This window comes from Seriola lalandi, unplaced genomic scaffold (assembly GCF_002814215.2).
Source record: "Seriola lalandi dorsalis isolate HSWRI2012SDOR001 ecotype SW California unplaced genomic scaffold, Sedor1 jcf7180002054374, whole genome shotgun sequence".
NCBI classification, from domain to species: domain Eukaryota; kingdom Metazoa; phylum Chordata; class Actinopteri; order Carangiformes; family Carangidae; genus Seriola; species Seriola lalandi.
In genome coordinates, this window is record NW_019524927.1 from 398,492 (window position 1) to 413,827 (window position 15,336).

At 39.8% G+C, this 15,336-nt stretch overlaps 1 protein-coding gene across 3 annotated transcripts in view; it reads right to left on the minus strand.

The window, feature by feature from the left end:
• Positions 1-13,057, minus strand: part of vps50 (VPS50 EARP/GARPII complex subunit) — a 94,476-nt gene extending 81,419 nt beyond the window's left edge. For all 3 annotated transcript variants that reach the window (XM_023408836.2, XM_023408834.2, XM_023408837.2), the window contains exons 1-4: positions 12,908-13,057; positions 12,303-12,371; positions 4,344-4,466; positions 3,320-3,391 (exon numbers count right to left, since the gene is read on the minus strand). In XM_023408836.2, coding sequence (XP_023264604.1) covers positions 3,320-3,391; positions 4,344-4,466; positions 12,303-12,371; positions 12,908-12,940 — 297 coding nt within the window. In that variant the 5' untranslated portion in view covers positions 12,941-13,057. The remainder of the gene's footprint in view (positions 1-3,319; positions 3,392-4,343; positions 4,467-12,302; positions 12,372-12,907) is intronic.
• Positions 13,058-15,336: the final 2,279 nt, after the last annotated feature.

Genomic DNA, 15,336 nt, shown 5'->3' on the forward strand with positions numbered 1-15,336 from the left:
GTTACATTCCTGTTAAGCTGACCCTAAAAAAACATGTTTGCATGTACTTTATAATGTTCATGTGAAGGTAAATTCTTGGTGCTCACATCTTCAGGGGGTATATTAAGATTTTAAGGTCTTCAGTGAAATGTTAATGGTAACAGTTGTTCAGCTTTTGCATCAGATAAATAATACAACTGATAAGAGCCCTCAGAATATGATACAAGCTTGTGTGTCCACATTAATTAAGGCTTCGTAGCATTTATGCATTGACGTGGGAATTGTGACAGCCACACACAACCAAACTGTCTCTGAACCCTGACATTTTTCGTACGGGCCGAAGTCTCGCAGCGCGAAAAGGCAATTAGCCCTGAGACGAGCCTCTGCCAGGCGTGTGTCAAAAATGCCAATTAAGCTTGGATACTGTGGCAGAGAAAACAGGGCAGTTGTTCTCTTTCCCAATGCCACAGCAAGCCTGTTCTACCCTACAGCAGATGATTCAGGCAGAGAGGAGGGAAAGAAAAACGAAGTAGAGAGGATAGTTAATGTCAGTGTAAGTGAAGCAAAAGTTCACACACGCACACACACGCGCACACACACACACACACACAAACACACACACACACACAAAATTGAAAAAGAGTGGTAAACAGAGAAATAAGTACGTGCAGTACATGTGGTTCAGTTCTACATCTTTCTCGTTTTCTTCTCACATACTCATAGACCTGCTTGGACACACACAGGCACACACACACACATACACACACACAAGCACACCTATGTCGAGCTGCTTTACAGCTTAACTAATGGCGTCACAGATGAAGTGTGTGGAGACCCTCCACATCATCTGCCAGGAGGAAAGGCCATCACAGGACAGCCTCATGGTGAGAAAGTGAAAGCACTATTATCGCATCTTCAATGGGCTTAAACTCTGCTTCACACTCTGAGGACTTTGTGTCTTTGGAGGCTCAGAAGTGTGTGTGTGAATGGGTAGACAAGTCGGTATCTGTGTAACTGCCCACCTGTAGAGATGGACTTTCCATCAGGAGCAGCAGGAGATCAGCAATAGTTTGGTGAACCACAACATGTACACAAACATCCAAATGTATTAAATAAAAATTTTAAAAAACGTGTTATGGATTAGAAATTAAAATTCAGCAGCCTCTTTAAAGTATACTCTATTAGCATATTTCAAACTTACTATAGTCTCTCATTTGTGATGCATAAAGTAACACTGATTTCACTGGATATCAAGCTTTATAACTCTCCATACTGAACCAAATCAAAGCAAAACTAGAATCACTGCCCTGCCGGTGTACACGGTTGCTTTGGGCCATAACTCAAGAATTCATATGCTGAATAACTTTTATCAAATTCCTTCAAAGTCTTCACTACATACAGTATATCATATGAGTCTAGACAGACATGCTTCTAAACAGAAATTTGACGGAGGTGTACGACCACAAAGTAGCAATTCTAGTTCAATTTGTTTTACCAATATCAAATACCCATCTACTTTTTCTTGGAGAGATAGGGGCAAAACTATTAACAGTATTAAAATGAAAGCCGTTATTCATAAATGGCTACAGGTGTAATCTCCACCTCATGGTAATTTTCCTCAAAATGTCCAAGAGATGGATGAAATGAAATCTTTCCTGTTTTTTATTCCCTGATTTGAACTCCTGTGGTAATAGACCTGGATATTTTAACCTATATACAACTGCAATTGTCAGGGATTGGTGCTTACATAACTTTAGAGACAACATTATGATAATTACAAAAAAAAAGACCTGAAAATTTAGCTTGAAAAAATAAATATAAATGAGGATGTATATTTTACGAAAGGCTCAGGGTAATGAGGTAGACAGACAGGTAGAGTGTTTGCTCATATAGACTCAGGGTTGCAGGCTTGCATTGATAAGCATGCTGAGAAACATAGCTGTGGATTTTCTGGCTGACAGCACACTCAACCAATTACCATGGCTATTCCCATGAGGCGCCTGCAGGCTCACAGCCAGAGAGAGAGGAAGAGAGCGACGGAGAGAGGTTATGTGCGAGACTACATTTGCGTACTCTTAGGCTTCGTTAACTGGGAGCATCCTCTCAACTCAGCGGTCAGCTCTGTGGGAAAAACAAACATGCCAAACATGTCAAAAGAAGGGATGTGGAGGAAGAGCAACGTGTATAAAAAAGAGGGATAAGAGGAGGCGTAGAGGGAATAGATGTGGTACAGGGCAGAGGGAGTGATGGAGACAAACAGGTGTGCGAAAGTACAGAAGCTTGTCAGGAAAAAGGGCAAGTGGGCGAAATCTGCAGAGGACTGTAGGGATTCAGGGAGCAGAGGGGAGAAGAGATAGTTTCTCTCCCACATGTTTCCATAAATAGAATTTGTTGACAGGACGGCTACCCAGTCTGCAACAGCGAGTACCTGAGTGACCTCCGAATGATGGCCACTGTGGAAGTGGTCCTGCTGTGGCCACAGGAGGAAAACACAGTCACTGACGTCACAAGAGTCTGCTATCATGCTATTATAACCCAGGCACAAAGCACAAACTCTGAGCAGGTCTGACTCGGTCACCAGATTTTCTAGAAGAGCTCCTAATCGGACTTTGAGGTGAAATTGTTTCATCAACCACGATCAATAACAAACGTTGGACGTCTAATTTTTTTACCCAGTTTTGAGTACACTCTGATCCCAATAAAAATGATATTTCTCCCTAGAATTTATTTTAGAGTAGTGAGTCCAACTTTCAAAATTACATGGATAGCTGTAAAATGCTAGAACAGAAGCTAAAACAGAAATCAGTCAGTGATCATTATCAAATCTGAAGATTCTAATCACATCGATTAGTAATAAAATGCTGCTCCTTAAAGAATAATACAACGATATCTGTAAATCTCATGCACTACACACATCTACTGTATAGTGGAGAACACATTCTCACCCAAAAAAAAAAGGAACGGAGGCGTTAATAACAAAATCATAAAGATGAAGACTGTGTGATACAGTCAAAACTTCTGGAAAAAGCTGCTAAGTGAACGGTGATTTGTTTTAGTTAACAAAACAGTGTATTTATCCAACTTCCCGAATAAAGTTTTTTTTCAATTAAAACTTCTTTTGACAAACTCTTGTTGAGTTTACATAAATGTCAAAAATTACCATGAAATACACTGGCTGGGTCTTTCACCTGATACCTGTGTGTGTGTGTTTGTGTGTGTGTGTGTGTGTGTGTGTGTGTGTGTGTGTGTGTGTGTGTGTGTGTGTGTGTGTGTGTGTGTGTGTGTGTGGGTGTGTGTGTGTGTGAGAGAGGGAGAGGGAGAGGGAGAGGTAGATACGTACTGCTGACTGTTGTCTCTTCAGTTTGTCTCTATACTCCTCCAGCTCCTGCAGATTCAGCTCAGGTGGGAGTTTCTACAATCACACCCAAATAGAAACACACAACCTTATTGTTTGTTTACAAAAGATTCCTGCTACACAGGTGAAAGCACCTGGGACTTTTGCAGACACATACGCACAACACAGGTGGCAGGACTGATTATTCTATACAGCTACATGCTGGAGCTGTCTACTATTCAGTGTAGTAAAAGTCTGTGCTAAGTGTGTGTCAGACAGAAAACATATTCAAAGAAGAACTACAGCAGTATCCCAGTTCTGGTGCTCAGGGCTCTTAAGAGAGGTAATCTTCATTCATGAGCATCTTAATGTTTCAAATCTCACTAGTCATTTCAAAGAGCAAGCTTAAGCTGGTTTCACCGGTGTGACTGAAGATAGTTCTTCCTCCATTTGAAAGAAAAACAAACAAACAAAAAGATTTTTGCTCAATAAATACACTTTGCCAGATCATAAGTCAGATTAGGTGAGAAGGTGGAAATTGTAAACAGCGAGCAAACTCTGCTAGGAAAAGAAGATATTACAAATCCATGGCCCAAAGGATGATAGGTAATTACTTTCCCCTTGACTGAGAGTCTCATTTCAGATGGTGTAGCAATACCAAGATAAATCTAATGAGATTTCACACCCTTCTTCTGTTGAGCCGATACAATCCATCAATCCAGATGTCAATGGTATGCATGCAGCTGAGCAGAAGTGTAAGAGACAGCAGCTCAGGTGAGACAGAGCTTTAACTCTGCCAGTCAGATGAGGTTCAAAGCACGGAGAACCATATTTATTCACATTAGAAATGCAATATTGCTGTTATCAGAATTACTGAAATGTGGTGGGTTTGCTGGAATTATTATTTCACTGAGGGGGCGTGTGAACTTGTGAGAGTCTGAGAGGGTCTGTTGTCATCATTTCACAGGTGAGTGGTGCTCATTCAGTCAATAACACAAGCGCTTGCTCATTCATACAGTGAGCATCTGACCTCCAGTTCGTGCTGCACCATGTCAAAGGAGTCATTAGAGAAGTAGACTTCCTCGATGCTGTCGATGATCTCCTGCTCCGCCTGGGGGTCGATGGGCTGCTCCCTCAGCTCCCGCAACTCCTCCTGACAGGACACGAGATGACCCAGAGAGACAGAAAGCAACAAAAAGAGAAAAAGAGAATTAAAAAAAAGTGAGCACTTTAGAAAGTTCCAGACACACTGAGGCACAAACAGAAAAATGTCCAAAACAGAGAATTACATCATTTCCCAATTAATGAAAACAACAAACAAAAACTCTAATGAAACCTCAAGAAAATTACATCAAAGCAGAGAAACAGAGAAATAGGATGAAATGGGAAAAAAAGGAGGAAAGATGCAAGGGGAAAGAACATTAAAGGAGGGGAATGGGATTAGAGGTACAAGAGGTACAGAGGAGTTTAAGGGCAAGTTCAAGGGTGAAGGACAAAGCGAGGAGAGGACAGAATAAATGAATTGGAGAACAAAGGGCTAGAAGGGAAAAAGAAGAGGTATCTAGTGGGGAAAAGTGGAGGAGAAAACATTAACCATGGGGTTTGGGAGAAGACTGCAGCTTGTTTCGTTGGACAGCTATCACGGGGGATAGCAGGCATCCTTCAGAGGAAAGATGAGAAGAAACGAATGGCCAAAAAAATTCAAAAGAGATTCCCCCTCAAAGTTTCTCTGAGAAACATTAGAGCCTCATTGATTAACATGCTGTGCATCCATCAAGGCTTATTTCTGCAATGAGTCTTTTAGATGAAGGGCTTTAAACCCACATCCCCTCCTGACCGCCTTAATGAGTGGAGACATAGGTGAAGAACAAAGTGGTGACTATCATCACAGCCCGGCTCAAAGACTGTGACAAGAATGGGAGGCAACATGAGTTATGGAAAAATAATTTATTTAAACATAGAAAACATAGGAAGAACAATTTTAACAAAAAATTTAACAAAAGGAAAACCACAGCTGTCGTCGGGTCTGCCAGAGAGAGGAAAGCTCCCCCAGAGAGAGCGAGGACATTTTATAGAGCAGAGCACACCCGGCCCAGGTGCAGCTCATGCAGCTGATGACCCTCCACTCAACACCTTCAAAACACAACTAAAAACTGAACAGGGACACCTAGTGCCCAGCTGGAGGAGTTGTCATACAATATTAGCAGTATGTAACAGAAAAGCTGCTGAATGCTAAGTTAAAGTAGAACAGGAGAAAAACTGTGTCTGAAATTACTCCATATTTAGTATTCCATATAGTGCACTTTATTTATCCTGTGCAATTTTATTTCAGTGTCCAAAATTCCAACAGTGTAACAAAAGAAAAGTACCATTGTAGGAGTCTACACCTGTCAGTTTTGACACAAAATGATGATGATTCATTAGTGTCCAAAATCTTAATTTACACCACTGTATAGAAGCTAGAGCTATGCTAGCAGCTCAAGCTAAATGTAATGTCAGCTTGCTAACATGCTCACAATGAAAATGTTAACATGTTGATGTTCAACAAGTGTGACCATGTTTGCCACGTTAAACATCTGAGTTTAGCATGTTAGCATGCGAACATTTACTAATTAGATCTAAACAGAAAGTACAGCTGAAGCTGAAGCTGTACTTTCTGTCATTATGTCATCATGTCATTGAGACATTTCACTCAACTCACCACAAATGTTAACCTCATGGTGGCACTAGAGGAAAAGTCAGAGGATCACCAAAGTCACTGTGATTCATCGTCGTGGAAACATGGCCGTCTGTACATAATTCCATGGCCATCCATCTATTTGTTACTGAGATATTTCAGTCTGGACCAAAGTGGTTAACCAACCAACACCCCATGCCATTCCTGGATCCACACCACTAGTATGGCTAAAAATCTTATATAGAGCTTAATAGTACATTATATTTCATTCCAATGTTACATAAAGAAAACATCTCATGCCAGGTGGCTTCACTTTGTGTTCTGAGTGAGAAATCTCTTATTAAAGTTAATGCTGAGTCTAACTTCTTGCTGGTGTAGGATCAATACAATGAGGCATCAGCACATTAAAGCATAATGGCACTAAAAATAGAACAGAGGGCTTGGGAAGGAGGTGAAACAGGATAGATGTGGATTTATGGGATAAAAGCAATCTATACGTCTCTATATGTATCCATACTCTATTAAATAAACATATTATAATCCCTCATAGGAAAGTCAACACATTAGCTCATATAGAACTCATGCGATAGCAGATACTGATCAAAAAACTATCAGCAAGAAGCGTGCAGCAAGGCCATGAAGTGTGCCACCAATGTGGCAGAATTTGCCTCTGTGGAGGATAGTGTGTCTTGCTGAGTGACGTTTAATTGAGGCAATGCTGTAATCATATGTTCACAGTAAAATGTAACTTCATTTAATTCAATTACACAAACAAAATCCCCTTTTATAGCACACGTGAAATTTATACAAAAATAAATAAAGCATTAAAATGTGTTGAAATGTGTGCTTTTGCGCTTGTGTGCTTCTGCAGAGCACAGACGTTCAGGCAAGTGTGTGTGTTGCCACATCAGAACCAGGTAAAGGAGTGAGCAGGAGCCCTGGGGGAAATGTGTGGGTGAGTGTGTGAGATTGGAAAGGAGGGGTAGAGGTAGGAGATAGGAAATCACGTTCTGCCATCAAAAGGGTGGGTGGGAAATCAGCTCAAAAGAGAAGGAAAGTGAAAGGGGGAGGGGGGAGTGAGGCGGATGAGTCACTGCTAGCGAAAGTCAGAGCAGAAAGAAAAAGACAGAGGAATGAGCAACACAAAAGACAATGACTCTCCTGTGAAGCTTCTCCAGTATGGTTAGGGCAATTCACCTCCCCAGTGTCAGTTTCTCCCTTCTCCCTCCCTCTGCCTCAGTCTGCTACCTGCAGTGACGTGCAAAAAACTAAACTTCTTTAAGTGAATGACTCATTGAGGGGCTACACACTGCAGCGGCACAGACACGAAACAAAACATATTCCTCTGTGCCCCACGTGTCAAACCCAACATCCAGCTGCTCTGAGGCTTTGATCAAATTTCAATTTGAAGGATGAGGGACAAACAAACGGCCCATCATTCCCTTCGTCAAATTAATGAAGTTCTCATCCCGTTGCGCAAGTTAGAAATCTATTTGCATCCAATGTGCGGGATGTTTAACAAGGCTTATCAAAGAATCAAAGCACATATTCGTCTGGAGTGCTCACTAAATGTGGAAAATCAAGAGCAGGACAAATAGGTTCTCAACAACACAGGATAAAACAAACGACTGAATGAACAAAAGGAGGTTCATGGAAAATCCTGCGAGACACAGCAAGAGAAAGACGATGGGATGTGGAGAGTGGGACGAGGGCCGATTATTTCCACTATGCAATCATTCATTAGATGAACAAATCAAAACCAGCTCACTATAATCAGCACTGAATATTCATGCGAGCAGAACTGGGTGTATATCCTTGTCTGCTACTAAACAAGGGTTTAACTCAGTTTTCTTCTGGGACATAAGCACAAAATGACGGTCAACAGCAATATCCAGGCTTCAACACTGCTGTCAGCTGCCGGTTAACAGATAACAATATTGAATTTTCATGTGGAAGTGTGTGATTATTATAATTATCATTATTATTATTATTGTTTCAGCTCTGTCTTTCATTGGGACAAAAGCAAGGGGTACTCTGGTGTCATGCAGTTATACAAGTGTATAACCAGGACTTTGAACGCACAATTAGACAACAACTCATCTCACCCTAACAAACCTGATTGGATAAACTAAGGCCATAACACATTCGAACTGTCAAACTGATAAACCCCAGTGAGAACTAACAACAGGTTATCAAACATGCCCTGCTCCCAGCTTTAGCCCCAATCCCTATCTTCAGATACATGTTTCCCGCTGGAGGCACTAAGCCAATCACATGAGTCCTAAAAATGTTAGGAAATAATAATAATAATGCAATATTGAGCAGGCGATGCACTCAGCCTGTGTAAATGACTGGCTCTACCGTAAGATAAAAATGTGTAATGATTAAACTGAGGGTGACCCCTGCTGATGGGAAATTGGTACTACACGAACCTGCAGCAGTAACTTTACCACTGTTCGCCTCAAGGAAAATGAAGCCTCCAGGACGAACTTACTGCTGCCAACATGTCCCCCAAAGCTTTAAAGTTAAATATAAAAAGATTTCTGTCAATTACCTACTTCAACTAACCATTTCAGCTCTAACTATATCTTTCTTAGATATAAAAAAGTGAGTATAAAATACTTTATATCAAGAATTTAAAGTTTTTTTGATTCAAGCACTGCTTTACCACACAATATGAGATTGTAATGATGGCAACCATCAAAGGCTCCACAGGGTTGAAGAGGTTAAGGGACACCTACACAGAAAATCCCTTTAAGAAAAGTGACTCGCAGAGGGACAACAGCTTTGATCAGAGAGGACTGGAAAGGGGAAAAAGGTTTGTTGGTGTGTTTGTTTTTAGTGCAAACCCACAAAGCAGCTTATACCTTCTCAGGAACCCAGAGAGATTAAGAAAAGGAGCAAAAAGATCAAAGTGGTCAGAAATAGCTCAAAGCCATTTGGAGTCATTTAAATAAAAAAGTTAATTAAAAAAATGTGCCAAGGCTGTGTTGGCGTGAATTAGCTTTTGTTTGATAGATGAGATGATAAGAATTTCTTACCAATTTCTTACACAAGTCTTGAATACGATGGACCTACTTTTGTATAACAGTTTTGGGGATAATATCATGCTGAAATCTTGAATAAGGTCGAACTTTTATTAAATTGAGGATTCCTGACTCATTGTCCAGATTTAAATGTAAATGTGTGGAGGGCATTAAGTACACAGCAGCAGGTGAACATGGGGGATCACAAATTCTTTGAGAGAATAGTTTCCCCTGAGGGTAAACTGTTACTAAAGCCAAGAATCTGACCTCTTTATGCACACATAACCAGCCTGACATCTGTGAAAGCAACCAAATCAAATGCTCCACTTCAGCAGCGACACTACATTCATAAAACAGTATTAAGCATTTTGCACCATGCATCTAAAAGTTAGTTAACTTCTGTAATTACACAGGAAGTTGCCTCTACAACCTGTTTTGGTCGATGACATGTCAAAGATTTGACAAATGTCTCCAGAACACAAAGCAAACTATACTGCTTGAAAAGCTGCAAAGCATCATCTGTTATGGCAAAACAAGTGACATAACCAATTAGTCAAAAATCGCTTGATTGTTTAAATCAGTTTTCAAGCAAAAATGCCAGAAATTCCCTGGCTCCATCATTAAAACTGTGAATATCTGCTGCTTTTTTTCTCATGTAAAAAAATAGAATATTTTCAATATTTTTTTTATTCTATTAATTTAGAATAGAATCAATAGATAAATCAATAATGAAACCAATCATTAGTTGTAGTCCTCATCACAACAGCTTGTTTGTTTTCTTCTCATTCAAACATTATCAAACCCTCAAGTCAGGCCCAAATAATGGCATAATTTGTCAATCATTCCCTGCATCAACATGCTTTCATGTTGGTAGTAGCTCTAACCCACACCTCCAATCCTGTTTCACTGATTTGGACCCCAAGTTTGATAACGCCTGACTGCAGTTAGCTTTTGTTAATGTTACTAACCAAGGGGTTCACATATTTTTTCCAGCCACACTGTGAATGTTGTGTATTCAATATAGACATGATCAATACAATGATTTGTGTGTTATTAGTTAAAACAGATCTTGTTTAATCAGAATTGTAACTTAGATGAAGATCTGACCATATTTTAGGAAACATGTATGCATAAAATAAATTAAATAAATAATTCCAAAGGGCTGACTTACTGTACTGCCACTGTAAATAAAGCCTGGCCTGTGTGGGTGCTATCTCATTTTCCTGAAAGCCAAAAAGCCCAGCGGCAAAGTAAATAAAGTCAAAGCATAACATCATCAAATAATAAACCCTGTGTTTTGGTTGAACACACAATACGCAGGTGTTTGCAGTGCACACAGGAGAGTCAATACATGGGTGATCTGGAGCAGTAGGTTTAAGTGCATATAACCCTCACATCTAAACTAAATCCTGGTCAATATCTCTGTCTTACCATACCATGCTGCCACATATCACATAAGCTAAACAAAGCAGACATGATAAGATGCACATTCATTCTTGTGGACCATGACTCCAGAATGAACAAAGGTGAATATTTCAGGCCTAAAACATAAAAGGGTGTTTGATTACTGCATATCCAGTTTGGCCACATCAACCGATACCAATCCCAAAGCCAGGGGGAGACATGCATTCTATGAAAAGAAATAAATCTTTCCTAAGGCACTCCCATTTGCTTTCATTCAGGCTCTAATTACACTTGGAGTGTAAATGACTGCTTATCTTATCTGAGCTTCATCTATGTCTTTGAGTGGTATTCTGCAACAACAGGTCTAGCTACAGCAATGCAATATTGTCTACAATGCATTACACCAATATGATACAATCACCTCAAATTATTAGGTTATTATGTATTATCATTGTTATTTCTCATGAGGCTGTATGTTCATTGTGAGAATAACACAGAGCTCCAGCCCTACATTTGACAGAAAAAAAACAATGTTATGTTTGAGCTTTCCAAAAGAGACAGCATTGTGTTTATCACACACCGCTGTCTTTTTCTTTTCCCATGACAACGCGACTGTTGAACAACAACAGATCGAAAGATATTTTTCAAAATTCTTTCAGCTTCATCTTTCGCAACTCCTATTGATGAAGTGACAGAAACACACATCCTTTTCAGTCTTATCTTTTGCAGTATTTTCAAACCTGGTCAGACCACAATACAAACTATTCAAATGGTAAATTAGCAAAACATGCCATGAAGAAAATTTCACTCACATATAAATGTTCAGGCCAAACTAGGGTGACAATCAAAACAACGTCAAGCAAAAAAATAGAGAGGTCTTTTGAAATTGAGAAATTAAACATATGATTGAATCAACCAGGATGATATCACCCTGCCATATGAATAAATACAATTGGTCATCTTCCAAATTCTACTTAGCCACATTAATAGAAGGTCATCACTATGAAGCAGAAGCAAAGACAAAGCAAAGCCAGCAACCAGCAGTAAAATGAGGTGTAAGCAAGTAAGTGACTATAAATTATATAGACCCACTCTGCTGCTTAGCCCTGCCTGCTCTTGACAAATTGAATTTGTACAAGTGGATAATGACAAATTCTTCCAGTGACTAAGCATGACTGATCACATTTCCAAACGCATCCATGCCAAAATGCTGAAGTGGTGTTACTGCAGCCTATTTTTCACACTGTTGGTGTTAGGACTGATGTGAAGTGTGGTCTTAAGTGATATAAATGGGAGCCTTCATTCACTAGACACTGCTGCCTAGGAAATCCTGTAGGTGTGATGGAACTAATGCAATTCGCAGGAAGTAGTTCAAAATGTAATACAATGCATGCGGGACAAAGCCCTGACACATAATTTATACAACCCGTCTGGTTTAATTCTAAAACCATCCGAAAGCTATGTTGTGACAAACCCAGCGATGTAACTGCTAAGTTTGGTTGGATTTTATTGGACTTATTTAAATTATATGTATTGTGAAATTGGCCAAAATAGGTACTTCATACACAACAAAAGTGCAGTGCATAATAATCGATCATTTAAGAATGTGCTGTTTTTTCATTGTGCATTGAGACAAATGCAGGAACAACAGTTTAACTGTTACAGGAAACAATCAGCTACTCTGAACTTGCTACATAATGAAAACAGATAAATATAGCACTGGTAGTAATCTACCTCAAATAGTTTATCTACTTGAGACACATTGTTAGCTGTGGTGTAATAGAGTTAAGTCAAGTCCAGTCAAGACTATGCAGCACACATCATGCAAGATACACCACAGTGCAAATGACAGCCACAGTTTCAGCCTTATCGTGAAGTTTACCTTGCTCGGGATCCTCAGGTTCTCCACAGGACTGAGGTCTGCCATGCTCTCCTGGGGGCTTTTCAGGCCCTGTCAAAATCAAACTCACTGTTACACTTCAAAAGCCCCAACAAGTCTAGTAACAGTAACGTGTATTGCAGTTATAAACTGTTCCGGCTGTCACATAGCTCGCTATTCATGAGCACACTACTGCATACAGCAAAAAGTGGAAGCGACTGGCAGATTTCTGAAAGCGATAAGCTCTGTTGTGTCCAGTGGTGAGGTCTAACATTACTGCTTTGCAAACTGAGAACTTCCCTAACAACCCAGTTTCCATTGGTGTGCCCCGCTGTTGTGCTTGCCTAATGATAAACTCGTACATCTAGAGCGTGGGTATAATTGCCTATAAACATGTATTTTCTTTATGTGAGGGAAATAGGTCGTAGTTGTGTTGTAGTCGTTCAAATAGCGGCTGTTACTCCGGCTGAACCTGCGCTTCAATGAGCCACACGACGAGCTGTCAAATTAGCCAGTTAGCTAAGCTAGCTGTTATGCTAGCTTAGCTACATGCAGCTGTCAGAGACAAACGGCCAGCAGCTCAGCTTGTGTGGACCTGCTCCGCTCACCTGCCGGGCCATGAGAGACTTGATCTTCTGCATCTTAAATCCAACTTGTGTCAGCGGACAAATAAATGACTAAAGTCACAGTTTTGTTTTGTTGTTAACGATGTGCCTCCATCACTAAGAGAGGGAAGCCATAGTTGACTGTCACGTGACTCTTATGGCAGGGACCGGAAAAAAATTCCAAAGCATCCTGGGAAATGTAGTTTATTTTTATTTTTTTATTTTTTTTAAACTCAATGAGAATCTCGCAGGTGAAAATTCTGAAAATATTTGCGTTTAAATGAAAATATGTGTTATTCTTCATTAAAAAGAAAAGATTAGAAAATAAATTCATATGGCATGGAGCATTAACACAGATACATGTGCTATAATACACCACTGGATGGTGGTAACTTCACAGCAGAATATATGACAGCAGTTGTCATTGCTGAAAAATGTTATTTCACCTTTCTGTTCTATCAGGTGCGACATTTTGAAATAGTTCATCACAGTAGGAAAAGCACAGGTGTCAGTAGGCCTAATAAATTAACAATGTCTCAGTTCCACTCCAGGTCCTGCTATTGGCACTGTCACTGTCATTGTCATGACTTACTGGGACACATGAATAGAACAGAAGCATTGTTAATGTCATTATTAACACTTGTGCTTTTCCTGCTTTTAACAAGTCAAATACACAAAGGCATATGGCAGATTTCAGAGGTTAACTGAATGTATCTTGATTTATTTAATGACATAACTCCATATGATTTTTCAGATTTATAGCCAGTGGCGGAGTGTAAGTAAGTTGATTTAGTTAATGACTGTAGACTGCTTAAGTATTTTGAAAACATTTGATCTTCTAAAACATGAAGCATGATTATCGGTTAAACCTCCCGAAAGGGATTCACATTTACTTCATCTCTACCAGTCACAGCATTAAAACACTGATTACTTAATGCATCAATAATAACATTACAATAATATAATGTATAGTGTATATTGTATAGTGTATGTATTGTATAATGTAATATAATGTAGGCCTATGTAAAGTAATAATATAACACTGACAGGAGCCTTTTTTCTGCATACATGCAGTTTTGATACTTATTAACTTATTTTGCTAATAATACTTTTGTACTTTAGATTTTTAACGGAGAACTTTTTCTTTTGATGGAGTATTTTTACATTGTGGTATTGCTACTTTTACATTTGAATACTTCTTCTATCATGAATTTGCAGTATATGGAATCAACACTATCTAACTTTCTCTTGCTGCTGCATCATTCGGCAAACCACACTTCCTTTCACCAGCAAAAGTGATCATGTCATCATGTCGGGCGTCCATGACTCCGCGCCATATAGCTCCATCTCTGCCAAGCAATTAGACCTGGCTCTGCATTCTAAACTGTTCCAAATAATTACCAAAACGGTGCAGAAACATGGACCCATTCAGCGTGCTTTGTAATTGCCCCCTTAGGTGTTATTTTGAGCAGCACTTGGTTAATAGCAGGCAGTGTGCAGCAGACAGCAGGCACTGTGAGCTCCAGTTCCTGGTTAATGATGCCTCAGGCTATTTCCCAGTCAAATGAAGGTGAGGTCACTCTCCTTAGGTGAATTTACTCACCACTGTTGTTTGTTAGGCAGTCATCTACAGTGCAAAGACCTCTCCCTTAAAGCATACATAGAGACGGAACAGATGGCAACCTCTACCCGGAGATGCCACCACAAAGACACAGAGCACTCAGTTGGTCAGTTCACAAACTATAATTAGAGCTAGATTCAATAAACCGCTTGTTGTTATGCAGGGGAGCATCGTGATAAGCAGCACTTTATGGCTGAGATCAAGACAATTTATTATCCTTAAACAGTGAACAAGTAAAAATGTCATAATTTGTCATGTTGATGTATATTGGAAATCTCTTCAAAACTCACCAGTAAACAAACTATACTGGTTTAACTAAAGTTTGAATATTAACAAGTTTTGTGCTACAGTATTTTCTAATGACTGAATAGAAGCATTCAGCATGAGAGTGACATATTGGGGACAACTCAGTGTTCTGGCAATAAGCTGCATCATAGCAGAAGGCAGACTCCTGCCTTTTAGTTATACGCTGTTCAAAATGAGAGGAAAGAACAAAAACTAACTTCTGCAGTCTCTAATAAATTTTGCAAATTGCAGATAAAATGTGACCTCTATTTTCTTAACCAAACATCTTTGTGTCTGGTTCTCTCCATGCTCGTCTGTATCACCAGCTTTCCCTCTCCTTCTGCCTCTTCTCTGTTTCTCGCACACACAAACACACATAGACAAACAAGCACACACGTTTTTATCTCTTCGTGACAAGGTGTCAGCAGGAGCAGGTGGAGGGCACGCTGCCACATGCTGAACCATCCGTCTGTTGCTGCCTGTCTCCATATCTCGCCAGGTACACGACAACCAGTGCAGCCAGGCT